Source organism: Haliaeetus albicilla, chromosome 11 (genome assembly GCF_947461875.1).
Source record: "Haliaeetus albicilla chromosome 11, bHalAlb1.1, whole genome shotgun sequence".
NCBI lineage: Eukaryota > Metazoa > Chordata > Aves > Accipitriformes > Accipitridae > Haliaeetus > Haliaeetus albicilla.
The window spans coordinates 16,858,242-16,885,385 of record NC_091493.1 but is presented as its reverse complement, the minus strand read 5'-3'; the positions used below and the strand labels follow the sequence as shown (position 1 = coordinate 16,885,385).

General features: G+C 41.8%; 1 protein-coding gene across 1 annotated transcript; it reads right to left on the bottom strand.

Annotated features, from left to right (window-relative positions):
* Positions 1–1,118: 1,118 nt before the first annotated feature.
* On the bottom strand, positions 1,119–26,603 carry DUSP29 (dual specificity phosphatase 29). The gene is made up of 4 exons (XM_069796290.1): positions 26,484–26,603; positions 17,560–17,773; positions 8,060–8,280; positions 1,119–2,977 (listed from the first exon to the last, which is right to left on the bottom strand). Exons 2-4 carry the CDS (start codon positions 17,733–17,735, stop codon positions 2,730–2,732), a joined length of 645 nt encoding a protein of 214 aa, XP_069652391.1. The 5' UTR covers positions 17,736–17,773; positions 26,484–26,603; the 3' UTR covers positions 1,119–2,729.
* Positions 26,604–27,144: the final 541 nt, after the last annotated feature.

The following is a 27,144-nucleotide window of genomic DNA, read 5'->3' as shown; positions in this document are numbered from 1 at the left end:
TCTAGTATTTTGCTTTCTGTCAGTAGTTGGGAAGCTGCTCTTTGAAAGCTCTGTCAGTCTCCACCAAAAGCAGCTGTGGCTCAGGAAATTGAAAGTTTTCCTGTGTATTTGCACAAGTCTCAGACTGCAAAAGAAATGCCCATTTCCAGGCCCCAGAAAACCTTGTTCAAATACAATTCTGCATGTAGATCAGCTACAAATCCTCTTCCATTTACAGCAGTTATCAAGCAGGATGCAGGATACAAGAAAGAAAATAACCTGTAATTTGACTGAGGGAAATCCTGGTAGATACTTGTTCTATTTTAGTATATCATTTGGCACAGAATTCCTGTCTGTAAGGCTAGTGCTAAGAAACACACTGCTGCCATAGAGGGGAGAAAGTTCAGCTTTCTCTATCAAGGTAAGTGAAAGAGCGGGGCCATGTGTCTGAAAGGCAGGTTTGTCAGAGACAAGGCCGGGAGAGCTGTTGCTTGTCTGGGTTGTGAATTAAATTGCAGTAGACAGTAAGGTGCTCTGAAAAGGTGCATTTGAAGGTCTATGGAAGTAGATGGAAAGAGTTGAAGGACCCCTTCCAATAATTTTTTTACTCTTTAAACCCACATTGTGACTGCTCATTTATTTTCGACGTGTCAAATGACTTCCTTTTGAGCTTCCTTTTGGTTCTGGTTTGGGCGGGGGGGGGGGGTGTTCTAATCAGGTTTAGGGTTACTTAATTCACTGTAAGTCCCAGAGTTTGTGTATGTCTATCATGAATATTGTTCGCATTGTGATGTCCAGCTTGTTTTTTAACAGTAGTCTGGTTGTGTTTATTGTGTTCTGCTCTGCCTGAGAATTTGAAGGTAAGGTATTTATTATACAGATAAATACAAATGATAAGTCAAAAGCATTGCATTATGGGTGCCTGCAGCCTTGGCTACAGTTACTGTTTGGAGATGAATGATTTGCTGGGTTTTGGGCCCCAAAAGGAAGTGAAGGAATAGGAAAGCCTTCACACTAGAGATGCTAAGCCTGTAAAGAGCTGTTTAAACCATTTTTTGTAGATGTTAAGTTGTGCTCAATTGTATTTGGTTTGTAGTGTATGCTCTCAGTTCTCAGTGGCACACTTCTGCCCTGTGTTCTTTTTCTTTTTCTTTTTTTTTTTTTTAAGTATCCAAGACTGCTCCAGTCCATACTGCGCCAAAGTCACAAAGTCTTTGTCAGCTGGTAAAGACCAAGAGAACTCTCAGGTGCTCTTGGTGGCTAGGTCATTCCTCTCAGGCACTGAGGCAATAAATAGCTCTTGCCTGATAACATTGAATTAGGCAAAATTCCAGTGGAGAGAGCAATGACTTGATCTTTTTGCAGATGCAAAAAAGGTAAGCATGGCTTACTTGTTATCCTGCTCTACAGTATATTTTAAGAATATCAAATACTGCTGAGGTGGCAAAACTCTGATTGTGTCAAAACACAGTTACTGATAATTTGTATCAAGTAGAGTAAATTGAATAAGTTTAGGCAGAAAAGTAGATCTGGTGTCCCCATTTGTGTATTTGGACTACTTGTGTCAACAGATACAATTATTGGCAACTGTATTGGAGGAGAGTAATGTATAAAGGTGACTAAAGCTGAGATAGGAAACGTGGTAATAGTAAATATGAACAGTGGTGTCTGGAAGCACAGCAGCAGCTTTCTCCGGGTTACTTTTTAAAGGTTAGTTTTTAATTTTATCTCCTGGTGAGATACTTTTTAAAGGTTTTATCTGTGTCTCTTGCCTTTTTAATCAAAACTAAAATCTCATTAGTACTAGTTGTAATCCGTGGTTATTTAGGGGGTTATTAGGGCTGCACAAGTTCAGTGTTGACCTTCCTCTTAGCAACGTAAAGAACATCCTATTTTTCTTTATTGTTCTAGCTGTTAGTTTTTCCAAGTGCAGGAAAACAAGTCACAACACAATTTTCTCAGTCGGGGGTTGTTGGTTTTTTTTTGTGGACTAGTGAATTGATTTGGATACTGTGTGTATAGGACCTTTTAAAGTTCAGGCAATTGAAGCATTTAGGAAAAACAAGTTAAAACTGAAACTGCTAAAATGTCATGTGTATGTATTTCTTTGAATTGTCCGTTATAGTTGCATATGCATCTGACCTTCTCAAGGGTCTTGCTTTGTTTTGAGTTTGCATGGTCTGCTGTAAAATCCTTTGTAAAGACTGAGTAGTTGATCCTCATCTGGAGGCTCTCTAAATGCTGTGCTGCCCTAGATTACTGTGAAAGAAGAAATGGAGATGCCAGGAAACAGCACAAAAAGGCAAACTCCTGCAAAATCCTTCAGAACTCTGGGACTGAACATTTGTGCTGCTACCATCTCAGTGTTTTTCCTGCAAAATTTCTTTAGGAATGCCTAGCTCTACTCTTTTAAAGGCCATGTGCTTTGGTTAGGATCAGGAGTTTGGGGGTACTCTGCTAGAAGAGGGTTTTCTTCAAGTTGTGCCTGCTTCTGTGTTATAAAAGCTTTTTTACGGAGGTTAAAATTTATTTGTTGATGTAACAAAGAATTCTGCTAAGGCTGGAACACTCTAAGATGATGGGGTTTAAATTTGGCTTCCGTTCTTTCTCATCCTGACAGCATTTGAAATGACTTTGTTTTTCCTTCCAAATAACAAATGATCCCTGTGACTGTGTAATTAACTACACCTTCCCCTCCCCTCCTTTTAAGGAGTTTCTTTCCCAGTAGCACAACCCTGCCAGAAACAATACTAGATCATGGTGCTGTTCTCGTCATCATCAGATGGTAGGCTGGTTTTGGTATTCCTCCTCTGCAGTGCCAACGCTATGTCCAGTTCTCTCAGCTGCTTCAAGAAGCCCCGGTTTGGCAAGATGCATCGGTGTCTTGATACTTGCTCAATGGCATCCACTACTGTCATGTTCTTGTAAATCATCAGGTAAGCCAAGACCAGTGTGGCTGACCGGCTGCGACCCATAGCACAGTGAACCAGAACCTTGTCTGTGGAAACAAAGAGAAATGATGCAGAGATGACCCTGGGTAATTTCTTTTTTTGGCAGTGAAGGTTTCTGTAGTGCCCCTGCTCTGTTTGGTGGTTTGACTACCCTTATCAGCATTTTTGTAAGGCCTGTCTTTTTACAGGTGGGAAAACTGAGGCTGTAAATCTTACTGTAGTAACTGAACATTTACACTGGAGATTACCCATTTAATCCTAAACCAGGTATCTTTGACTTTATTTGTGAACAAAGGTTGCAGAGAAGGCCTGGGGGCTGCAGGCTTTCATTAAGTAACATAGCAAGCCCCACTGCAGCCTAATTTTGCATGCCTCACAAGCAGCATATATGTAATTCTGTGTTTGGGCATAATGGCCAAAGCACAAGGGTGTGCGAGGGTTTCGTATGCTATCAAACCATTCTTCCATGAGGATAAATGGAATGCACAGAGGTGCCTTTCTCAGTTCTACCAGCTAGACACAAAAAGCTAAACGAATTTTATTATTTTATTTTGTTCTGGCAATAATGTCCTTCAAGATATAGATTGCATCACTTTATGCCCAAATACTTCATTTGTAAAATAGAGCTAACAAGGCCTTTTTTAAGGCTCGGTGATATTTTTGAGGGCAGAGGATAAGAAAGGCCATAGAAGTTAATAGGCATATGACCAGGGAGATAAAGAAACCACCTCTTAAACCGTTCTTAAATCTCTGGCTAGTCGCCCTTACCCTGTCGTGTTGAATTAAAGTAACATTTCACCACCACCTCTCTGAGTGTTTTATATGGTCATCTCCTTGCAGTAGTGGCCTGTCTTGTGTACTGTGAATGCAGAGTCTCTGCTAATAGTTTTCATCTCTGAATAAATGTGCCTCAAGATTCAGCTTTTGTGACATTGCTTGGTTTAACTTTGGACTTCCAGAGGCAGAAAGTCCTTGGCTTCAGGTACTAACAAGGATGTAAGCCAAAGTGGAACCTTCCCCATTTGCTGTGTCTGGGGGAGGTGGAGGAAGAGAACAGTAAGTGGGTTCAGGTCTGATTGACAGGTTTTGAAATGCTTCAGAAGATTTCCAAAAATTATTCAGAGCCCTTGAGGGGGTCTCACAAAGGGTTGAACTGCTGAAGGAAGTAGATTTGGAGCACTCTAACACCCTGCTAAGCTGAATTGCCACGGGGGGGGGGCGGGGGAGGGGGCACGACTGGGGGGGGGGGGAGGGGCAATAATAGTTTATCTCTGTCAGTTCTGCCCAGTGGGAGGTGTTGGGTGCGAAGCCATGACTCCTGCCGATTAACTCCTTTGCTTCCAGGCGCAAGAGGATGTCTTGGCACAAGTAGCATTGCTGTGTAATGGACGCATCAAGAACTGCCAACACTAGAGGATTAATGGTTACAGTCTGCATCCTAATCCTAGCAGATAGTCTTAGAGGCATCTTGGCAAAATTCCAGTCTCTCTGATAACTAAAAGTGCCTCTTCCTCTCCTGGAAAATGATAATCCCTTCTATTATTACTGCAAATATTTGAAACGGATGAAAACTCTCATTTGTTCAGCCCTTCATGCTTCTCTTTAGAGCTTCCTACCTTGTAAATGGGTTGCTGTTGAGGTGATAAAATACATGATAGGAAAAGGAAGGCTTTACTTTGTGTGGGTGGCAAATGCAAGGGGATATGGGAGAAAATGAATGGTTTTATACTGTTTTAACAAAGGCAAGAAATGGCCGTACAATTTTCTGAAATGCCCCCTGATTGTAGGAAAATGAAGTCTGTCCTTTCCTGTATGTGAATATTCAACATCTGACTGCCTGTTACAGCAAAACGCTGGCACTATTCTGCAGAGCCATGTCCCTTCTGTACTATTTTATAGCCTCTTCTGATGTAAGGACCAATCTGAACCTTCTTTGCCAAGAGGGAGTCTGCTCTTGCAGTCTTTGATTCTGACCACTTAACATCCTCCAAGGTGTGGCTGAATAAAAAAATACCAGTGCACAGAGCCAGAGGTTTGCTGAGTGGTGACAGGTCCCTGAACTATTTTGGTCACTTGACTTGGGCTTGTGTTTCTTGAAAATCTGTCTAGATGCAGCATTCCCTTTCCAGAGTCAGATGGAGTGATGAATGTTAAGGTGTCTTTGGTCAAATGCCTTGGGTCCTTGTATCTGTCTCATGTTTCTTCTCACGTTACTTTTTTTAGCTCTGTCTTTAGTGTATTTTTTTTCCCGTGACATCTTCACGTGAAGAGAAAGTGCTATTCCCCTCTACTTTACATTCTGAGGAACTAAGACACCAAGGGAATGAGTACTAAATCTGTAGCATAGTGGGGAACTTAAAAACCTCTTAAAATAATTTCTTCCTTTCAGGTTAATCAGGCCTTGCTGGTATAAATTTTAAGCTGTTCTATGGTCCAAATTGCATGTTTGGGGAAATCTTTATGCACAGCTGAATGTTAGCATGCATAATTGTGAACAGTTCGAGTTTGCCTCTAAAACTTACTCTTACAACTGAGCTACTTTCACTGTTCTTACATCCATCTGCCCATGCTTACACTCTGCAAATACTGCTCTGATCAAGGAGTTTCTTCACCATCACAAAGATTTTGAGGGTTAAGTCAGAATTACTGCATTAGGACTGTGTTTTGACAGCATCCAAATTGCCAAGCTTTCTGGACTGTTGCAGAGCGTCGTCTTCATTTGCGTGACAACTTGTTTCAACAACATGGACTATTGAGCATCTTCCCAGCAAAAAGCATTGTATGAAGACATCTATTCAATGAATTTGATCACTGGGCTGGCTGAAGGTCACACCCCAAACAATGTGATACAGCCGAAGTACATTCTGGTCACAAAAGTTGAAACTTTTTTTTCTTTTTCCCTTTTTCCCCTCTGTTCGCGTTTGCTCAGTTCTAATGCAAAGTGGCAAATGAGTGTAATTGCGTTACTGATCAGAAGTATTTAGCACTATATACTGAAGTCCCGTGTTATTACCACTGGAGATAGGCACTTGGTGACTTACTATAAAATCCTGTTTCGGAATCTGGATGCTATTTGTCAGTCAGGAAGATGCATGCAAATAGTCCTTTCATTAGGCACATGAAATACAGAGCACCTTTCTCCACTAGATGTGCATTCACAAATAATGCATTCATGTTGTTGGAGGAGAGCACTAGTTACTTGCCTCTAGTATTTTCTCCTTTAAGTGTAACAGCCTCTTTAGTCTAGCTTCTGCAGTTATTCTGTTCTGTAAATGTGTATTGGAAAGCTATTGTCATGCATTCAAGCTCAATGTCTTAGTGGGCCATGCATATGTGCATTTATGCCTATCTGTGGCTGGGATTGGAGATGTATGTTTAGTGTACTTTTCCCTTATGACAAAGTGAAGAGCTTGCTCTTTTTCTTCATGAGTGTTACAGTAATTCTTTATTGGTCTCCATCAGAAAAGATCCTAGCTATCTTGTTTAAAAACCATGTGAATGTGGCAGGCAGTGCACAGCTACAGAAATGATTGCAGTAGTATCTACTTAAGTGCAGATTTGTTTTGTAGAAGTTCATCCAGTCACTCTTTGATTTGGTCTTGTGTTTCAGTGCTGGACTGATGCTTGATGCTGTCTCAGAGTTTCCTGGACTTTGATGTGGTTTTGAAACAAAAAGGTTAATACTCCCCTCTCCCCCCATCCCATCTTTCCCTGCCTCAATATTTATTGGGATGCAAGGTTTTTATCTAGCCTTTGCTGCTTCCCTTGTGCTTGTTTCTTTACCTCAGTGCAGCAGACAAAGGTCTTACAGGAACAGGAGGGTGGTGGGAGTGAGGAAGTCTGCATTTCTTATTTCAAGTACTCCAGTCTGATACTGATCTCTGGCCTCCAGCCATGGCTAGACACAGGTGCATGTTAGTTATCCACTCCTTCCCAAAGGCAGTGCTTCAGACAATTTTTTGAAATGCTGGGTACCTTTCTCCACAAGCAAGTAAGCTCCTGAAGCAGTTTCTCCTGCTATTAGGACTTTGATTTTTAAAACTGAACTGCTTTCAAGACTCTCTCCTGAACAAAGGAAGGGATTGTTGTTGTAGGGTGTACTTGCTGAGAGGGTAAAATTGTAAAGACCTGGCTGGCTACTGGGGGCAAGCGAGGTAGTAGCTGGCTACAGCTGAGCTAAACAGCCAAGAACAGAAGCTGACACGAGGCTAGAAACTTGATATGTGACCCTCTGATATTAAGGTCTTTGTAGGTCAGCAGGAAAGTCTTCAGTTTCTCAGCTGGTTTCTGGTAAAATATCCTATAGAGATTTAAAAAAAACAAAAAAAATCCCAAACAAACAACAAAAAAAACATGTAAGGGGAAGGAGTAGGAGTAATACTGAAAGCCAGTGTGAGGCCTAGGCTGTAGCATTTCACATCAGTGTAAAGGTTTCTGATAGAACACTGCTGGGGGTCAGCAAATAATGAATTGTGGTAATCAAGCTGAGAAATTACAAAGGTTTTAATGAGATGTTTCTAGGTCTCTGCTGGCAGAGTTGTTTTGGTCCCCTGCTGCTTAGAAGATGGCAGAAAGATAAATGTTATAGCTCTGGGTAGATCTGATGGCCTGGTAGGAAGGTGGTTTGTATATTTGTAGAGTGAATCTAATGCTGCAGAGCATGAAGCTGTGGAGTGACAGCCTGGAATCTCTGCAGAGCACATGTGTTCCACTACTGTGCAACCAGTATTCATTAAATCTTTTTGGATAGGGACTAATTTGAGGAAAAGACAGCTAATACATGGAACCTGTGCAATGTCCAATTGTCTTTGATTGTGTTTATGATAAGAGTCAAAACAACAACAAAAAACCTCTGTCAGACAGGAGACCTTAATGCAAGCTGTGATGTGGGCTTTTATGAAAGTGCTTGGTAAGGGGCTCTTGGGCTGGTACTAGCTTTGCAGTGAGAAGGGTCCTAGTTACATCACTATCTTCTCTTAAACTAGTTCCGTGCTACTAGTTTTATATTCTCTGTTAAACTGTATTGGACTTGTTTCATTCCCACAAGGTTGAATGCCATGGAACTATGCTTATAATCGGACAGAGTAAATAACTGTACTGTTTTTAACCATTTTCAGCACCCTCCTTACTTCTTTCATCCTGAAGTGCATTATCAATGAACTTAGAAGCTGAGTAGAAGAACTGGCTGAGCTTGAAAGTGGGGAGATCATCTGCTTCTACTCCATGATACTCCACAGTCATGTCATGGTAATATTCTGGTCCTGTGTCCACATTCCGCTGACCATGGGCTGCATTGAGGATGTGGGTGAAGCCTGCCTTCTCAAGGCTGTAGCGATCTAACGCAGTTTTCCTGTTTAAAACAAGAGCTGTCATGTAAGTGAAGAAGTTTCTTACCCAGCAAGCCAGAAAAAAAAAAAAACATCTCTGATTTGGTATGTTCAAAATGTTAATGAAATTGATAATGCTGCAAAAATGCATCATTTACCATTGTAAAGATCTTAAGATACTGTCATTCAGAGTGAATGATCCTTCTGGAGTTCATAACTATCTCTCCCAGGTCCTTAGAGCACCTTAAAAATGAATTTATTTTCCTGGCGCCTTTGTAATGTAGGCAATCCTGGCTTCTATCCGTCTTGTACAAGAAGAAACTTGAGATACAGAAAGAAATAGAATTAATTATTTGAAGTCATAAAAGCAAATCAGTGGCAGAACTTGAAATAGGAGCCATGAATGCTGCTTTCCCCTTCTGTCCCATCAATTGATATTGCAGAACTAATAAAAGAGTCAGTGATATGCAAGTAGTAAAATCATCTGGGATTCAGAAAGAAGCTCTTCATCCCTAAAAGAAGTTACTGAGTTTTTTCTCCATTTCTACTTTAAAAATAATTTAAAAACTCACCCTTCTGTAGTCACAAGTCCCTATCAGGTTTCCTTTTACTGTCATGTTTGGTTAACCAGAGGTCTAAAGCAAAAAGAACTAGATATGGAAATTGGATATTAGCCTTCAGTGAAAGCTGAAAGTCATATATTTAGCCCAGTATTCTAATTTATTCTTGTCCTCTCTTCCCTTGCTCAAGGGAAGACAGGTAGGAGAGGAAATCCTAGATTTTTGTATACCCAATAGGCACTCTTAAGTGCTCACCAGCAGCCTGAAATTCTGCAGTTTGTGGACAGGTATGTAAAAACTTTTCTGTTCTGTTATTTTATTTTGGAAAGCTTTGTTCTGGAAAAGCTGTCAAGTTCCATTAGTGCCTAGGAAGACTACTGAGCTTTTTACATAAAATTGCGTAGGCTTTATTCTGTTAATATATTTTCATGTAACTACTGCTCCCATAAATGAGTTAAAGCTGTTTCACATCATGTACTTTCCAACCAAAAGTACCTCTCTCCATGAATGTTTCCTGAACATTTCAATGTGTAAATACAGCTGCTGTCACACAGGACATTGTGGTGGGCTACCTGTTGTTTCATAATTCTAGTGGTGACAGGTCAGAACAGCTTGAAGTTGACTCCACCTTGCAGGCCTCTGTCAAAGTCAAAATCCCCCTTTGAGCATTCAAGAACCTAGTGATTAGAGCATTTAACTGGGATATGGATACTTAAGGTCTTACCTCTGCTCGCTCTTCTTTAAATTAAGCTCATGATAATTGGCTGTTCTGAGGAGATATTCCTCCCTGCAGAAAGTCCTTTCTGGACAGGAATGATAACGTCTTGACTCTACTGGTATTTTTGCCATGAAATAATGTCCTAAGTCCCCTATGCGATGGTATAAAAAAGTAAATAAAAACTCCCCTAGTGTGGTGATGCCTGCCTAAGCTCAGTAGACTCTGGAGGACAGAGAAGCAGCAGCATCTTGCTGCTAGAGCTGTGACTTGCCACCTTCATCTCAGGTTAAAAAATGCTCACTCGTTCCGTTTGTATTCTTGTTGCAGTGATTGACCTAGACAGACTTTTCTTTTTCTCCCTCCTTTTAGGAGATATGTGCCTTAGGATTCTCTTCAGGCTCATATGGTCTAATTGCTTTGCCAGCAAAGGCACTTTGTTCGGGGCTATAAGGATGGCCAGCACTTAAAAAACAGATTAAATGTCCTGGCCGAAGAGTAAAGGTGCAGTGAATAACTAATTCTCTTTGGTTTTATGTGCTTGAGATTCTGCTTCCAAATTAAGCCTTATTTTGTTTTGCCTCCCTGATGCTGGGATAGAGAAAATATGTTTTCCATTCACCAGACTTGGCCCAAAGCATGTATCCAACAAACCATGAAAGACTGATGGTTTCAGGTCAGAGATCTGTGCTCAGCTGGAACCCCTGCAAGTGGAGGCCTACATTGTGAATAGTAAGTAGGACTGCAGTGTAGTTAGGGTCAGTGGAAAAACAAAGTTTTTCATAGACTGTAGATACTACCAAACTTTGGTTTCTGCAAGCACTGCTCAGGCTGATAAATAGCATTTGAATCAAATGATCAAGTTGTTCTGAACAAGGACAATGTAAAACAATAGGATCGACCTTGAATGCTGTTGCAAAAAGCCCATTGTAAATGCTCAGATGTAACTAGATCATCTTCTGCAATTTTTTTTTTTAAGTAAATTACAGGTTTACCAAGGAAATACTTCGGGGGTTATCTACTCCACTGTTAATGGCACTGAAGAATTTATACTCTGTTTTCCTCAGTGCTTGGGATAGGCTGATTTTAAAATGTCATCTGCTTTTTAATTGTGCCTGATACATAAACTGATGCAGCAATATCCTTTCAGACTGAATGTAAACTTATCCAATATAATCTTTTTCTTTATAATATGGATGCACATTTTCTTCTTTCTACTGATGTTGCTCATCTTCAAAACTTCCAGAAAATTAATGCTTAGTGTCGAGCACTCAAATCTGGTAGAATCTCCACATTTTCACTGGAATAGATACTCAAACTGTGTTGTGTATACATGTTGTACAACCTGTTAGTTGAACCAAGAACTAAAATATTTGCCCTGGCTAAACAGGGCAGGGTCAGTGTAGGTCCTGTGGGTATATTTCTTGTGCATCTGCAGGCTGACCTACTGTGTGTAATTTGTGAAGAAGATGTCGGATACCTTTCTTCCAGCAGATACCCTGGACAATATTATCTGTAGAAAGCTTTTCCTAAGGTTTCTAATACATCATGTTGTGTAGAGATCATTTTTCAGTACAAAATAGAGTTCACAGGACTGCAAGAGGTGCCTGCCTTGGGCTTTAGAATCTGCATCTTCTGAAGAAAGCTGAAGTGACACTCTTTTCCAAGAGCAAGAGTGCTTGGTTTCAAACTTGATATGGAGATTGGGAAGCACTTACACTCTTTTTCCTTTCTCTCCATCCCCTCAGTCTTGCTACTTGATAATTAGTTTTCATAAGAGAGATCTCTACTGTTCTTTCAAAAATTTTGCTCTTTTTTTTTTCTTGTAAAACCTTTCCCCAAAAGCTAGGCAAACAGCCCAGCTGGACCACCACTCGTCATACTGACCTGGGTTTGCCTGCTTTTTCACTCCTATCAGCTGTCTTTTTATCTTGCCCATTGACCATAAATGCTATTGGGCAGGGACAGCCTGTGCTGAGACTCTTGACACTGCTATAATATAAGCAGTTAAACTTGGGGTCATGCTGTGTCTGCAGCATGTTGATTGCCAGTTAACAGAGAGCAAGAAACAGGCTGTTAAGCCCTCATAGAGGGGGACCTATATGCCTGTAAATGGAAATGTTACTGTGCCCCTTGACGTGTTTGCTTGGACTGGCTTTAGTCATCAGTGAACTCCAGCTTTTTGTGAAGGACTTGGCTTGCTTTCCAACCTCAGCTGAATCTGTAGTGTGGATGCTGTTGTGGAAGCATCCCTCATTATCTCTTTACTTTAATCAGAGCCTAATTTTTTGTGTGTTTTATCATACATGATACTCCTGGTTACATCCCAAGGAGGGGGGAATGCTTTTGGTCTTCCTTGCAGTTTTTACCATGCCTGAGGTGTCAGTATTTTAGATGAAAGGAAGGAAAAAAATCAAGCATAAAGAATCTGCAAATATCCGATTGGTTGAGGTGACTAATAGCATGGGATCATTCAGGGGTACATGAATCATATACCTTATTGGAGGATTTATAACTCTATTTCTAATTCACTTTCAGCTAGAAATGGCACAGGTTTTTTTTGCTTGCAGTTGGCTCACTACCAGGTTTAAATCAAGCTAAGAATATTTATCAATTGCAATTAATATTTCCATTGTTGTGATTATGGTTGAATTTTAAGTAGCCATTGTAAAGAGGAGTTTGCTGCAAATGCCAGTGTAGGTGAAGCCATGAAGCGTTTGACTACTCTTGCATTTTGTATACCTCCAGCATCTGTGCTATTAGCACTTGATTTCCTTTTACATGGTGCAAGTGTGGTCTCCAGTGTCTGCCTTGAATGTGTTCTTACGCAGAGAAGGTGAAGTGTGGCACTGGGAGATAACAGTGAAAATTCCAGTATAATTGAGTTTAATAAGAGATGAACTGGGCAGATTGGTCCTATGTAAAAACTCATCAGCTCTTCAGTTCAGAGCACATAAACATATGCTAAAAGTTAAGCATACCCAGAAGTCCTTCTTTCTATAGCAAAGCATATTAAGCAAAAGCTCAGTGCTTTGCTGAATCAGACCCTGCATTTACTGTAGGACAGATGGACTCATAAATATGTTTTTAAAGTTCTGAGACAAGGGGGAGTACTTTGATATGAGAATGCCACCTAAACAGTGAAAACTGGAGATAAAAACACTTTCATATAGGGATATATTGATAATAACAGACTATTGCCAAGAGGGAGAACTGACCCAAACAAAACCATCATCCATGTTCAGATGGTTCCCAAAAGACTGTTTATACCTCTTGAGTTGTGCAAGGGCAAGTAGAGGGCTTGTCCAAGACTTTAACTGTGCCTGCTGTCAGTTTTAAGGCTAAGATTCATAGGACTAAAAGCAAGTGCTGCAGCAAACTCTGCCTTCTTCTGGAAGCAACAATGTCAGTAGTTGTAATGTGAAAGAAAATCCTTCCTTTCAAGTTGCTGTCTCCAGGGTACCAAATCCTTTCCCTCTTCAAAAATACTGTCATAACAAGCTTTAGTCCCAGCTGCTTTCATCAAGAAGATGCCCAAACCAGTGGAGTTGGACGAGAGGGAAAAACAACTTGCAGGCACTGCATTCTGCACCTACATCAAGTATTAAGTATCTTAAAAGCAGCTAACAAAGGGAAGAGAAGGTGGCTCATGATGAAAACCCAAGTGCATCTAAAGGAAAGGAAGTAATCCTGCAAAATGCCTCATGAGGGTGTGGGCAGAGCAGCTCCCTTCACAGGTAAGCGAGCACCTTCTAGTGGGTACTCGTCAACCAGACAACTGGTATGCTTGCAAGCTCTAAGTAGAGCCAAGTTTCTTAAGCTTCATCCGAATCAATGTAGTCTTAAAGCCACCGATTGATGTGACCCAGATCAACAAAACACCAGGAAATCTGAGGCAACATGTTACTAGAAGAGGAATTGTCTCTCTCAAACTTTTCCAATTTCTTAAACGCTGAAGGAAAGCTTGATGCAGGATGATAATTTACCAGATGGTCAATGTCAGAAAGAAGCTTCCTGAATATAGGCAATACTGACACTTTCTTAAGAAAATTTGGCAGTTCTCCCTCCCGAGGAGAGATGCTGAGAATTTCCAATAATACTGACCCAATTTCCTTTGGTAACTCCACTGAGTTACCAAAGCACTGAGGGAATCTAGAGATAGTGTAGCATAGTATCCCCTTTTCCTTCTGAGGTGTTGCTCCATTTCTGTGGATACCTCCTGTTCAGTGTGAATTAGAAGAATTTTTAGTTACCACGGAAAATACTGAACAGGATCTTCATAATATGTGGTAGAAAAAGATTTAGTAGTCCATTTTCCTCTAGCCTAAAACAGTGGATGTTGGTTTTGTAAGTGATACAACCTAGATACAGAAAATACCTCTCTGCTTTCTATACAGCAAAGGCATCAAACACTTGTGATGCAGTCATTCAGTTCCTGGTTTTGACTTCAGTCACTCAGCAAGTGTTAGAAATTGCCTATAGACAGAGATGTTGTTGTGTGGGGAAGTGTTACTTGCCTTGGAAACCGTTGCTGCTTTAAGAGGTTTATGGTCCAGTGTTACAGATCCGATTTTCTGGATTGTTAAACTGCTGTTACAATTGGCAGATTCTTATACTAACAGAGTTGAAACTATGTCCTCAAGAATGTTGTTATAATCTAAACCTGCATACATTCCTATTTTTGTATGATAAATACTGGTGTTGATCCTAGGAGTTCATAATGCTAACTATTTGCTACCCTGAGTGAGTCCCATCTGTTTTCTTCTACAACAGTATAAATTGTCTTTCTACTTAGTAACTTGGAAAAAGCCATACTGTATTGTTTTTTCTGGACAAAGGGAAGAGGAGAGAATGAGTTTTAGTTAAGCATATATTTAAAGTTTAGTTATATATTTTAATTATCATACACTCCAATCTGTAGGTTTGAGTTACTCGTGTCTTGTTGAACCTTACCTGTGTTAGTTCTCAAGACCATAAGCCCTGGGGCTCTTCTGGGACAAGCACAGACCATAGCTTTCCTGAAGTGCAACCTCAGTTTAGCTGCATATCCAGAAAATTATTTTTCATATTTAACCTGTAAGGAATTAGACTCCAGAAGACTTCTTTTCTTCTGGGAGTAGTTTGAGAACACAGAAAGACCTGAAATTGTGATCAGGCCTTAAATCCTAATGAGAGCTAGAGGGTGGTTAAGAGGAAAACAAAATCTTGGGAGGCTTTTGTCTTCAGCTAAAATACTCTTGAAATTCAGAAATGTGGAACCATGAACATAATCTTGGGTAATAAGGCAATCACTGAAGAGCCACAAGAAGAAACTACAAGCTGCATCACTGGCAAGACTTTTTCCATGTGATTGTAGTGAACCAAGCAGGCTTGGGGTCAGCCAGTAAAACTGCCCATGCAAGTAACCTGGTGACCAGTGAAAGAATGGATCAAGACAAAGCTGCTTTCTATCCCTTTAGAAGGCTTCTGGATGTGGGTAGGATACATGCAAGCACTAATCCTGGTAGCAGATTAATCAAAATCTTGGCAAAGCATGTTTTATTCCTATCATTGGGCTGTCTCCTGCAAGTTTTTGTGTCTGGTCTTTAAAAGTCCTTGGAACTTGCTAGAGGAAAATTTCAATTGGAGCTGAACACAGCATGTTATATTTTGAGGCTTTGATTATTCTGGGCCTGACAGGCTCATGGAGATTTCATTGCCTCTGGGCAACATCTGCAGTGAAGCCTTGTAACAAAAGGATTGAGTGGCCTCACAGGGCTCCTTGATAGCCTGTATTGCATTAGAAGGAAGATGTGGTTACGTAGTCAGGGTGATTAATTAGCATTTCCATAAGCAGTCACAAGTCCTGTTAACCTTGTAAATGCAGGAGGCAGGAATGAAGCACAGATGTGAAAGCTCTGAAGATAAACTCTGCATGTGTGTGTTCACTTGATTTTGTTGATGAGCTCCACTAAATTCTTTCAAGAACAACCTTAATTTAGCATGGCTAAGGATGCAAATATACCCAACATCTGTTCACGTCTCCATGGCAGCTCTTTGGCGACCAGTGCTACAGCAAGATCTTAAAATAAAACAATACAAAAAACCCTGCCACACTGAAGGGGGAAGCTGTTGGTCAGAAGTAAGATGTGGAGCTGACTGAGGAAAGATACAGAGGTCCCTGGACTTTGCCTGCAGACCAGTTCTCATCTCAGATTTTCTGCTACTGGATGTCAAGTTTGCCCTTATCTGGCTGATAATAATCGTTCTCTTTCAGGGAGCCCCACTTTTTGGTGAAGTTTTGTGTCTGTTCACCCCACATCTGCTCCTCACTTCTTTCTCCTCCATTTGCTTTTTCATTCTTTTGTCCCAGTCACGTGGCGGACTTGTTTCCCCTTGGAACACCGTTGCTTTTCCTCCTGACTTAAGACTGGTCCTCTGCAGAAATACACTGCCCAGCGTAAGTGGGTGTAGCTCTCAAGAAGCTTGGTTTTCTGTTCCTCTGGTTAGGTTGTACTAAGTGCAGGTGTGCGTTGTATTCAGTCACATCTCCTAGCATTTATTAAATTACAAGGTGTAACAAACACTGCTACAGGAATGATTACAGGAAAGAGTCATTGGCTGGTGTTCTGGGCTTAAAGACTGACTGTCCAAAGACCTGTTGTCTTGTTAGATCCCTTTGCTTAGAGGGCAGAGCTGTAGCTTCATCACAGAGATAAGAGGGAAATTCTAACAGCTTCGTTCAAAATAATTCTGCTAGTGATTCTGAACAAGGAAGAAGGAAATATATGCCAGAAAGGGCTGTTTTTTACACTGAATCTTGAGTCAGAAACATCTAACAAGAGGGGCAGGCTAGGAGGGGGAGAGGACAACTCAACTCCCTTTTCCTTTGTTCCTGAGTCATTTGGCCAGGCTCTTCCCATGGCTTAATTTTGGGGTTTTTTTTGCTTTGTTATTTTCTGTCTCTAAAAGAGGGAGCCCAGGCTTGGTTAATTGCCTCTGGTGCCACAGAAGTAATTGGTCGATGATATTAGGAGTTTTGTAACTTTCAAGGCTGTATATCTTTCCCCCTTTATAAGCTGGCAACAGATGAATTTTAGGACCTTTTAAAAAATTATTGAGAAATTTGGAGCCAGTGGGCTGCTGCTTGTGCCTTAAAGTGATGATGTAAAATAAATGTCATGTTAGTGCAGGGTGTAGAGGAAAATGGGAAGTAGACCAGTAATGCTTAAGGGGTAAGAAAAGCTCTCTTCCTCTGCTCAGGGTTTGGGTTGGGGGATTTTCTGATGGCATGTCTCCCTGCTACAGCAGTGGTCTCTGCTTTTTGGCATAGGCTGTTTCTAGTTTAGTACTGTGCTCGGCAGACCTAAGTCTGTTTTGTGGGTTTGTTTTTTTTTCCAAATCACACTTGATCTGATCAGTGAGACACATCTCTGCAGCTTTGCCTTCCACTGGGTTCTGTTGTTTGTTTTAATCTTTTGAGCAGTTTGGAAATGCAGAGTATCCCATGTACACAAGCACAGGCTTGGAAATGCAGAAATACCACTGTGGGTTGAGCTGTCTCTTCAGTCATTTCTCAAGGATTACATTTTAGGCTTAAACCAATCTAAGCTGTGGTCCAACACATCTAGGCCATGCTCTTCTGTCAGTGTAATTGTGGAAGGACTTTCACTCAGAGATAAATGACAAATTACTCGAAATGAGCCATTTAAAAATAGATCATGACTTGCTTCAACTTCTGCAGCCTACACTGGTGCCACAACCACTCCTGTTATGCAGTCTTTAACAGTAGACCCCGCTGCACTCACCCAGCGCTTTCTTGAAGCGGCAGCGACAAACACTGTGTGCCTTGATCTGTAAGGTCATGCCAGGCTCAGATTGCTTTATTGAACTCTGGCATCTCTCAGTAGCTCATCAAATCCCATTGTCAGCACTAAATACTAATGAATGGGTAGTAGGAGGAAAGAAACACCTTTCTCTGTTCGTGAGCTGTACTTAGTAGAACTTACTCATCTCCTATGTAGAAGAGAAGTACTATGTACACTTACTCATCTCCTATGTAGAGGTTGGGCCAGACTTCATTGACATGAGTGTACTTTGCGCATCCTTTCCAGAAGAGTCGCTCCAATTCAAATGCACCTGGGGTACAGTAATCGTTGTCAGGATCTACTTTGATTGCTATGTATGCATTTTTCTTCCCAGCATTCAAATCTGCTGATGACATCTTGTCCGTGGAGTAGTGCGCTCAGTATGTGCAAGAAACTGGAATGCAACCAAAACAGAATGTTAACCTGAGGAAGCACAAAGCAAGTGACTTCTGTTCCAGTTGTGGAACACTGGGAGCAGTGCTGGCCAGATGTGATTGGGCTGGGCATGGTGTGAGATGGATGTACCTGCTCTGTGGCAGACACAGACTCGCACCTGGATTTCTGCCTCCCTTGAACTAGGCAAGGAATACTTTGTTGGATGAGCTTACCAGCAATGGGAGCAAAAACCAAATGTTTGTGATCACTGAAGTTTGGTCTCCACTGGGAGTTTGTTTCCTGGAAAATCCACTGGTAAGAATTTGGTAGGTCTAGCAGCCTGATCCAAGGGATCTAGAGCAGCTAGGGGAAGTGAGTGGGGGAAATTTAAGATGTTTCTTTATCATTAATTGTCAGTCTCCTAAAGGCTTTACCTTTATGTGATTTTCAGCAACGCAGGGAGATAAAATATGTCCATTCAGGTGAATGCTGGGTGTACCTGTTCTACTATTTCAAGATCTCAATGCAGCCTTGCACACTGAACCTCATAGGCTTTTTGCAGGAATGAGAGTTTGCCTTTTTGCAGCACCACTGACTGACAAAATATTTTTTTAGCTAGCATGGGGCTCAAGGACTTCCTTCTTTCTGGGTTCACTTTTTTTTTTAACCTAGGTGCATACATGCCAAGTGGGTAGGAAGAAGCACTGATGAACATATAGAAGGGAGCAACAGAGTAATGTTGTCCTGTAGTTAAAATCAGAGTATCATTAATGTTGCCAAAAACAACACCCTTTGCCTGGCCATGCTGTCAGAGCTGTATTGCTCAGAACTGACAACCTTGATGTCCCATGTGCTTGAGCTATCTGCTAGTATTGAATCCTTTGGTATCAGCTTTACATATCTCTTGAAGCTCCAGATTCTTTCCTGCTTGCTGTGATTTCCTCAGCTGCTGTCCTGATGGAGGCTTTGCCCTGCAGAGTTTGCCTCCTTCAGCTGTGGAGTCAAGAGTTACAGCTCAGTTAGGTGGTCTCCCTCCTCCCCCACTTCCCCAAGGCTGTGCCTTACTTAGGAGCTGGGCACTGAGCGGGAGCTCAGAAGGCAGCCTGGAGTTTTCACAACGCCAGTGAGTGAAGTTAAAGGCCAGAGACTAACTTGAGTCTCAACACTTCTCCCATCCATGCCTTCATGAAGACACTGCCTTAGGACGAGGCAGGTAACTGTAGGTTTGCAAGAATAGTCTTGTCACTTGGGCAGGTGGATTTTTTGCATCCATGCTTAACTTTCCTAATCCCCTGCAGCTGAAGTATATCTGGTAAAAGCTCAGTGAAATACATGTGATACAGAAACTCTTGCACCAGCAGCAACTGTACCAGCTGCTGGAGGTGCAGTACAGCTGTAAGAGTGCAATGCTGTGCTCCTTAGCTCAGGTGTGGCAGTGCACTGTCCTGCTAAAGAAGTCAGCTGGTATCCCCATGCATAGAGTGTTGGGTGTGTTTAGTTCAAGGATTTTTCAGATTATTTTTTACTTTAATTTTTTGATTACTTGAAGAAAATTTTGCAGGAGAGTGAAGGTACAGTATGTGCATGTATTCTCAGTAAAGAAGAAGAAACAAGGGAGTGATTGACAAATGATAAAGGTGTACATGAGAGCTTTTCAGTCCAAAGTAACAGCACTGGAAATAGCACACTACCAGACAAATACTCATGTCATAGATCCAGGCACAATGTCGAAGAAGGATTATTGTGAGGGACATGGGTGTTGTAATGTCTCCTTTGCTTTTCTTCTGTGGATTTGCACATTTCTGAAGGCAAAGCACATTTTGTTCTGCAAGTTGTCAGCAGGAAAGTTAAACTGCTCGTGCAGCTGATCTTTATGCTACAGGAAATGTCTAGGAACTAGAATTTGGGGCTGGCCACATGCTTGACCTCCTGTTTACCCCTTATTTTGTTTATTTATTTCTTCTTTGCCAGTTGTCACTTAACCACCTTCCCCTCTTGTCCTCTGAAACAAGTTTCCCTTTTTTTCCCATGTTGGGAGCCTTTTGCTGCAGACTTTCTTGTCTGCTGCATCTCCCTGTTGGGTCTGTCTTGTTTCTCCTGCTGGATTCCCAGATGTCTCAGGGCAGCAGTTGCTCCTGTCTCTCATCCCCTTGAAGGGAGAAGTTGAACCTTGGAGTTCGTATGAGACTCGTAAGAAGAAGAGGTCGAGTTGGGCTTGATCTTATGAAGTGTGCACATACAGCCTGCCAAAAATCCACCTTTCTTGCAGGCAACAAATCCTGTAGTGGCTCCCACAAATTTTTTGTGTTGGCCACTGGTGACATTTGTGTCCTTTTTATTACAAAAATCTGGCTAATGCGTTCATGCAGCTGTTGTAGAGCACTCCTGAAAGCAGGATGACCATTTTCCACTGACATCCCATGTACCCATAGGGTTTGTTTCCTCAGTTTGGGCTCTTTTGTGCCTGTCATGTTCTGTTTCTCTGGAAAATTTGAAAAAGCCAAATGATTCCTGTTTTCCTACTCCAAAGCTAGGCAAAATTGTGGAGTCAGTTTTTGTTTGGCATGCATACACCTTTATTCAAAAATTGGCTTGCTTTCACTGGCAGGGGGATCTATTTTTCAGCCAAGCTTCCTAAAACATGATGATGATGTTTAGCTAAGTGGTCCTCTGCTGAGATTTGTAAAGGGCTCTGAGAATTCCAGCTTCTAGCAAATTTACCTTGGGCTCAGCCTTGCGTGCCTCTGAGTAGCACCAAGTCCCATCTCTGTGCCCCCAGTAGCCATTCCACAGGAGAGCCTTTTTCCTTCCCATGCCAGAATTATGCTAATTCTACATCCAGACTCAACAGCGTAGGTAGTATTAGACTGTCAGAGCTACAACTCTAATACAGTCTGACTTTGGGAGTGAATAGGCTGTTATCTAGAACTTGGTAAGAACTGCTATTTGTCTAGTAAGGAATTAGGGTAACTGAGAGCCTGTTGCCTTGATGCTGAAGGACTAAGTGTGCTTTTATTCATGGGTCCATAAAATGGGAGGGGAGGAAACGAAGGGAAGAAGAGAAAGCAGTGTAATCAGTAATCATGCTTGGTGGCCACAGCACATTGATTTGTTAAATGAATAGTCCTGCTCATAGACTGCAGACCTCAAAACAGGGCAATTACATCTGTAAATGATCGTTTGTGGTCCTGCAACACCGTCTCAGTTTGAAGCTTGGTTAGCACTCTGAAAGTTAGACCATTGCTGAGAAATACTCTTTTCTGTCTGTCCTGGGAAGCCATATGCTCCCTGACTTTCAAGTAAGCTGTGTTCTTTTATGCCTTGCCAATGTTATCTGCTGCAGGGTTTTTAAATTGAATTAGAGCACAGGAAAGCATCAGTTGAAATTCCTCTAATAAAATATGTATTTCAGATTTGACTCTAGACTAAGTAAGAAGTAACAGAGTTTAACTAGGAGGAGGGGAAGGGGGGTAAAAGGAGCTGTTTTGCTGCTTGAGCTCTGGAATCAATTGCCATGAAACATTTGGTTGGGGGGAGAAGGACGGAAAGACTTGCGTCTGTCCAGGAATCAAAGATGGCTAACCTCATCGCTTACTGACTGTTCTGTGTACACTGAACGGAGCTGAGGGAAGACTGTTCCTAAGCCTGCCCTCTTAGATTAAAAAGTGAAAAAGTGGATTGGATTTTTTTTTTTTTTTTTTTTTTGTGGTGGTTCTTAATGCTGTGGTGGGTGTAAGGATGACTGTTTGTATAAGGATGACTGTCTATCACAAGCCCAGGCAGGGAAAGCTCAGATTTCTTTTGCAGACCGCTGGGGAGGGGAGACTGTCCCTTGCAGGGTGTTCACCCGGTGCAGTCAGCTGGCAGACAGATTGCAGGGTTACCCCTGCACAGGCTCATCAGAGCAGTCTCCCACCCCTTGCAGTGCTTCACTGGGGCTAAAAAGGCTTTGCCTTACAGACTAGTTAACACAGGCTGAATGCTGTACCAGTGCAGCTTTCCTGTACCAGCTTGGCAGTCGCTTCATGGCACCACACTGTGCTGGGGACACAGAACCTTGGATGTGAAAGCTCTCTGGAGTAGGGCCGGACCTCGTGCCCTTGGTTTGCATAAGGGACTCTGCAGCCTGCTTGCTCCTGGGAGTGCTGCTCCAGCCCAGGACAGCCTCTCTTACTTCGTGGGGGAGGAATGAAGAGGAGAGTCAGCTAGAGGGAACTGCCGTTGTCCCGGAGAGGCTCTCCTGGGCAGGAAGGTTTGAGCCCAGCTTCGAGGCGTAGTGAGGAGCGGAGCCCTGCATCTGGGGCCAGGAGTTCCCTTCCCGTGAGGCAGGGCAACCTGTGGCTAGTCCCGCTCTTCCCCTCTGCCCAAGCCACGGCTCCTCTCTTGCTCTGCTGTGCCTATGCTGAGGCCAGGCCGTGTGAGCTGCTGAGACCCCCTTCCCTCTCTGCGCCCACCCTGCGGTGGCTGGTGAGCAGCCGAGGGCCGGGCCGACCTCAGTGGGACTGGGCTCCGATGCCCAAGCCTGCCAGATTTCATCCGCCAAGCCTGGCATCCTATGGGTTCTGCTTCTCAGTCCCGCCTGTGTGTGTAACGCTGAACTGCCGGCGCTCACCAGTTACGCTGTCATGGACTTAAGTGTATTATCAGAACAAGGATGATAAAAATTCAGTCATCTGCATTTTTATATCCTAATCTTTCTCTTCATAAATAAGACCAAAGTGCATGTTATCTAATGAATTTTATTTGTTAATCACTTGGATGGCTGGAATATTTTCCCCCCTTGGGTTATACGTATATAAATGAAAATATTGTTAGTGATTTCACAAAATGGTAATTCAGAATAATGGAGAGTTAATCCTCTTTTCATTAGTGAGCCACTTCAGGACATACAGTGTGGCAAATTACACTGCATTTTAAGTTGTTCTCAAGTGCTGTGCGCTAGAAAAAAAAAATTAAACTATTTTTGCATTGATAGAAGTAATCGTGTGGCTAATTTGGATAAGCAGCATGCATTAGGCACAGCAAAGGAATCTCTTCTTTATGTTCACTATCCACTTGACAGCTGCCAAATGGAATTTCTTACAGAGCTTTTTAGCTTTTTTTATTTTATTTTTAACAAAACAGGGAGGGAGGAAAGCAAGTGCAAGGGAAAAAAGAAAGGAAAATCTGCCATTCTATCTGCTGTTTAATTCAGAGAGTGAACACAGTCTAGTGACTGGAGCAGTGATATGGCAGTGAAAGATTTCCTTTCTGCACCTTGTCTTGTGTCCCTTGGAGCTACTCAAATTAACCCAAAATTTCCAGGAAAGCCCTGGAATTGTGGCCCATTTTCAAATTTGTTCAACTGGAGGGATGTGCCTCCCCCACCTCAACATTTTTAAGGGGTTAGTTAATGCTTTTGGAAATGTCAGTCATGAGCTCTACAGTTTGGTAATCCCACAGATGTGGGGGGAAGAAGCTGAGGTTCATATCTAGAGGTGAACATCAGAGCTTCGGTGGTGGTGTGTATGTTTCTGATGCTGGTTTTCCAGATGTAGTGGAAGTTTCTGAGTACTTTGAGACTGAAAGCTGCAAGTCGTTATCTACATAACAAAATACTATGTTTCTTAATATTTTTGGCTCAACGTGCTGTGCAAGCCTTAGCGCTGTGTATAAAGATGCCGAACAATTTGGCAAGATTTATGCCTGGGTGTTAAGATCTAAGTCAGCTGTAGAGATTGGGGGGGGGGGGGGGATAAAAAAAAAAAAAATGGCAGACATGCACAGGAAAGGATTGCATTTGCCTTTGTCCTTTGCAAGGAACTATGTACCCTCTCCCCTTCTTTTCTGCATCCCTCCCTGACCCAGGAGGGTTCCTCCATCACTGCTGTTGTCCCAAGCATATGTATTCTGGCTGCCAATTTGTAGCTGTGTTTCTGTGCCTCAAGCTACAGAACCCCAATAAGGTCGGAACCCAATGGTGTTGGTACAAACCTGCAACGAGAGAGGCTAAACAAATAAAAGGCAGGAAGGAAAATGGAGACAGAAGACAATTTTCCTTGCTCTTTCCTTCAGAAGGAACAACTGTAATCCTGTTAGCTGTTTTGTCCTGCCTGACATAGGGCACAGGGCTTCTGTGACTTAATGCCTGCTTCAGTCCATATTTATATAGCAGAATAGTTTAAATTCTTTACCACCCATGTTTCCTGCTCTTGGAGTTCTCCCAGCCCATATGACATCAGTCACCTGTGCTAGTGGGGCTTTTGATGCTGGCTTTATTAAATTTAATTTGGTGTGCACCAAGTGTACCAGCCTTGGTTTTGTACTCAGAGTTGTCTAAAAGTTACTTCTCCCTGAAAATACCAAGCAGTCCCAAATTCTTCTGCTTTAGCTGGGAATTGAAGGTTTTCAGCATCCAGAAAACACCTAAATACATAACCTATTTGTAAATGTGGAGGCAGTTTTTAATCTTATTCCTGTTTTGATGCTTTCAGATTTTGCTTCCTACCTCTTTCCTTGTGACAGCTCTGAAAAAAGGAGTGGAGCTGTGATACCTTAAGGTTTTTTTTATCAAGGTGCAAAGGGAGGGAAAGAAAATAACCAAAGCAGACTATCTGTCAGCTCTGGGCCTTTCATGAGAAGTCTACAGAAGTAATAACATTTCCAGTAGACATTATGCCCACACCAGTGCAGTAGGAGATAAACATGGTACCCTTGAAATTTGCCAGTGGTTTGACCCTCAAGTCTAGGGACTGAATTTTTCTACTGCCATGAACACTAAATTTGAAAGAACAATAAAATGGAAAAAAACCCCACCCTTATTAAGAAATCATTTTGTGCATGAAGTGCTTGTTATTGAGAAATTATTCCTATTTTTTTTTCTGATGTTGTATGGAGAGCTGACTTATTTGAATGTTTTTATCAGGTAGAATTCAATACCACTGAAATCAGAGGACATCTATCTTCCAGGGAGTCCAAACCTGAGACCTTCTTGGCTTCCAGCCAACTGCAAAAATAATGCTTTTATTTTTATTTACCTCTTTCAGTTTAATAACCACCTTAGATAAGACCTTCATGGAGAAACGGTGTCTGTAACAAGAGAGGGAAGTACCTGAGAGAAGTTAAGGATGGAGAATACTAGTTCTCCTACGCTTTGAAAAAAATGTGCAAAAGTCTTGAATCTAGTTTAGTAACCTTTCTCCAGGTAAGCACTCTCTCGGTGCTGAAGGCAAACAAAAATGAGATCTAATGACTGAGGGTCTTCAGAAGTAGTGAGGGAGGATCTATTGAGCAAGTTCATGAATTCTAAGAAATGCTCTGTTCTTCCATTTCCAGCCAGCATGCCAGGTACTTCAGGGTGAAAAAGTACTTGCCCTTTTTGAGTATGATGAAGCAGAGGGCTGTTTTATAAACTGGAAAGTTCTCCTTGCAGAAACCAATGCGCATGCTGTCTGGAGCGCAGTGTTTGCACTTGGGAGGAGGGTAAATGGTGCTTTGGTTTCTAAGCTTTCAATGACTCGAATTACATGAGTTGAGCTGAGTGTCAGTTAGCTGCAGTAACAAAAGCTTGCTTTCTGGATGATTTAACTAAATGAATTTAAAATGGTGCTCCCTGATATGCCATCCCCATGACATTTTGCTCAGACTCCAAATGTTGGCAATAGCCATGAAGAGCTGTATGTTTTCCTGTGTAACCTGGCTCTTGCTGCACCCCAGGGTACTGCAATGAGGTACAGTGCTGCAAAGGTTCCTTGGGTGGTTATTTTCCCTAACACTAGACCAAAAAAATTAATTTTGTACAAATAGTTCTTGGGAGGGAGGAGGAGTAAGTCCTTCAAAAAATCTTTCTCTGAAAGAGCTCTAAAAGAATTAAGCAAAGCAGTGTACATCCAAACCCAGAAATCCCTGGGGTACCTGCATTATACTTAAGCGAAGAATAACACAATCCTGTGTTCCTTATTCCTGTTCTAGTCTTCACCAAAAACTGTCATTTACTTCAGTTCCTGTATTTTACCCCTGCATTCTTATGCTTGAAGCGTTCAGGGACTGTCAAATAGTTAATCCAATGCATTTGTCTTTAAACAGTTTAAAACCAGAAGAATCATAGCCTCTGTGCAATTATTTCCCAGACCCTCCTGCTGTGAATATTCAAAACTAACCAGCTATTTCAATGAATTTCTAAGCCACTGATGACTTTTTAAAAACTTATTTTTGCCCTCATTCTTTATTGTTGACTGAACTGGTTAATTTAAAACAGATTAAGCTGAGATTTCATTAAATATTATGAGAGTGCCCAAAGAAACTTAAAACACAGCATCATCTGAGAGAATTGTAATTCAATTGGAAACATTAGATTTGACTGGAGGGTGGAGCAATTATCGAAGAATAAGCAAAATATTCTGGGATGGATGTTACAAAAGCTTGAAAAAATGCATTTTTATTCCTAACTTTTAAATAGAAATTATCTCTAAGGTAAATACAGTCTTGGCACCTCATTCCTATTTTATAAAGTCATTTCTGTAACATGACCAATTTGTTTTTTAAAAACTTATAAAAGATACTTTCAAAACCTCTTTGACTCTGCAATAGTTTTAAGCTTTTTTTTTTTCCCTGCAACAAGTTTATGAAGTTATTGGTTACCTTAGAAAGTTTGCCAGCTCTCAGTCCTCTCCCTGGTTTACTTAAACTAGGTTATAAAAGGAAGAAAAGGAGCACAAGTACAGCAGAAAATGTATGTTGCTTAGCCTTACCTCTAGGCTTAGGTGGGTGCTCTAGGTAGCTGGGTCCTGTGAAGTGCGGCCGAACGACAAAAGAAATCTTACCAACTTTGCAACTAGAGTCTATTTTTAGAGGAGGATTTGCTGACTCTGACCTTGAGTGCTACCCACTCCAAAGGACTATCTTTACATCTGCTGGTAAAACTATTCCCTGATGTGACCTGAAACATTAAACCTGGCAATTAATTACCTAGCCTTGGTATGACTAAGATAATGTGATGCCTGCATGTCAACTATAGTTAAGCAAAACTCATCATTTTCTTGTCCCCTTGTCGAGCCCGGTGCTACATTTACTGCTGCATGTGAGTTAGGAGCATTGCATTGCTGTTTTCTGTCATGCTGTGCACAAGCGCTTTGGCACTGGCACAACAGGCAATGGGAGAGGTGGCAACCCAACAAGGTCCTCCTCTCTTGCATGGGCACTACCAGAAAGCCACCTTCCCCTACCTACTGTCTTGGTTTTCTTCAGCACTGCTGCTCTCAGTATCCATCTGACTTCTGAAATGCCTTTCTCTGCTAAGAAGGTGATGTGGTGCTCAGCTCTGGCGACATGGGCACAGCTTGCCAAAAAAGAGGCGGAGGTACACTCTCCAACCTTTGAAAAATTCCCTACTTCCTTAAAAAGGTTTCCTGA

Excerpts from the sequence above, each read along its gene's own strand:
- DUSP29 (XM_069796290.1), bottom strand. The coding sequence starts at position 17,735 with ATGTCATCAGCAGATTTGAATGCTGGGAAGAAAAATGCATACATAGCA. Across the intron at positions 8,281-17,559 it reads AACCTCTACATAGGAGATGA|GAAAACTGCGTTAGATCGCT; the intron begins GTAAGTGTACAT and ends TGTTTTAAACAG. Across the intron at positions 2,978-8,059 it reads TGCACTTCAGGATGAAAGAA|ACAAGGTTCTGGTTCACTGT; the intron begins GTAAGGAGGGTG and ends TTGTTTCCACAG.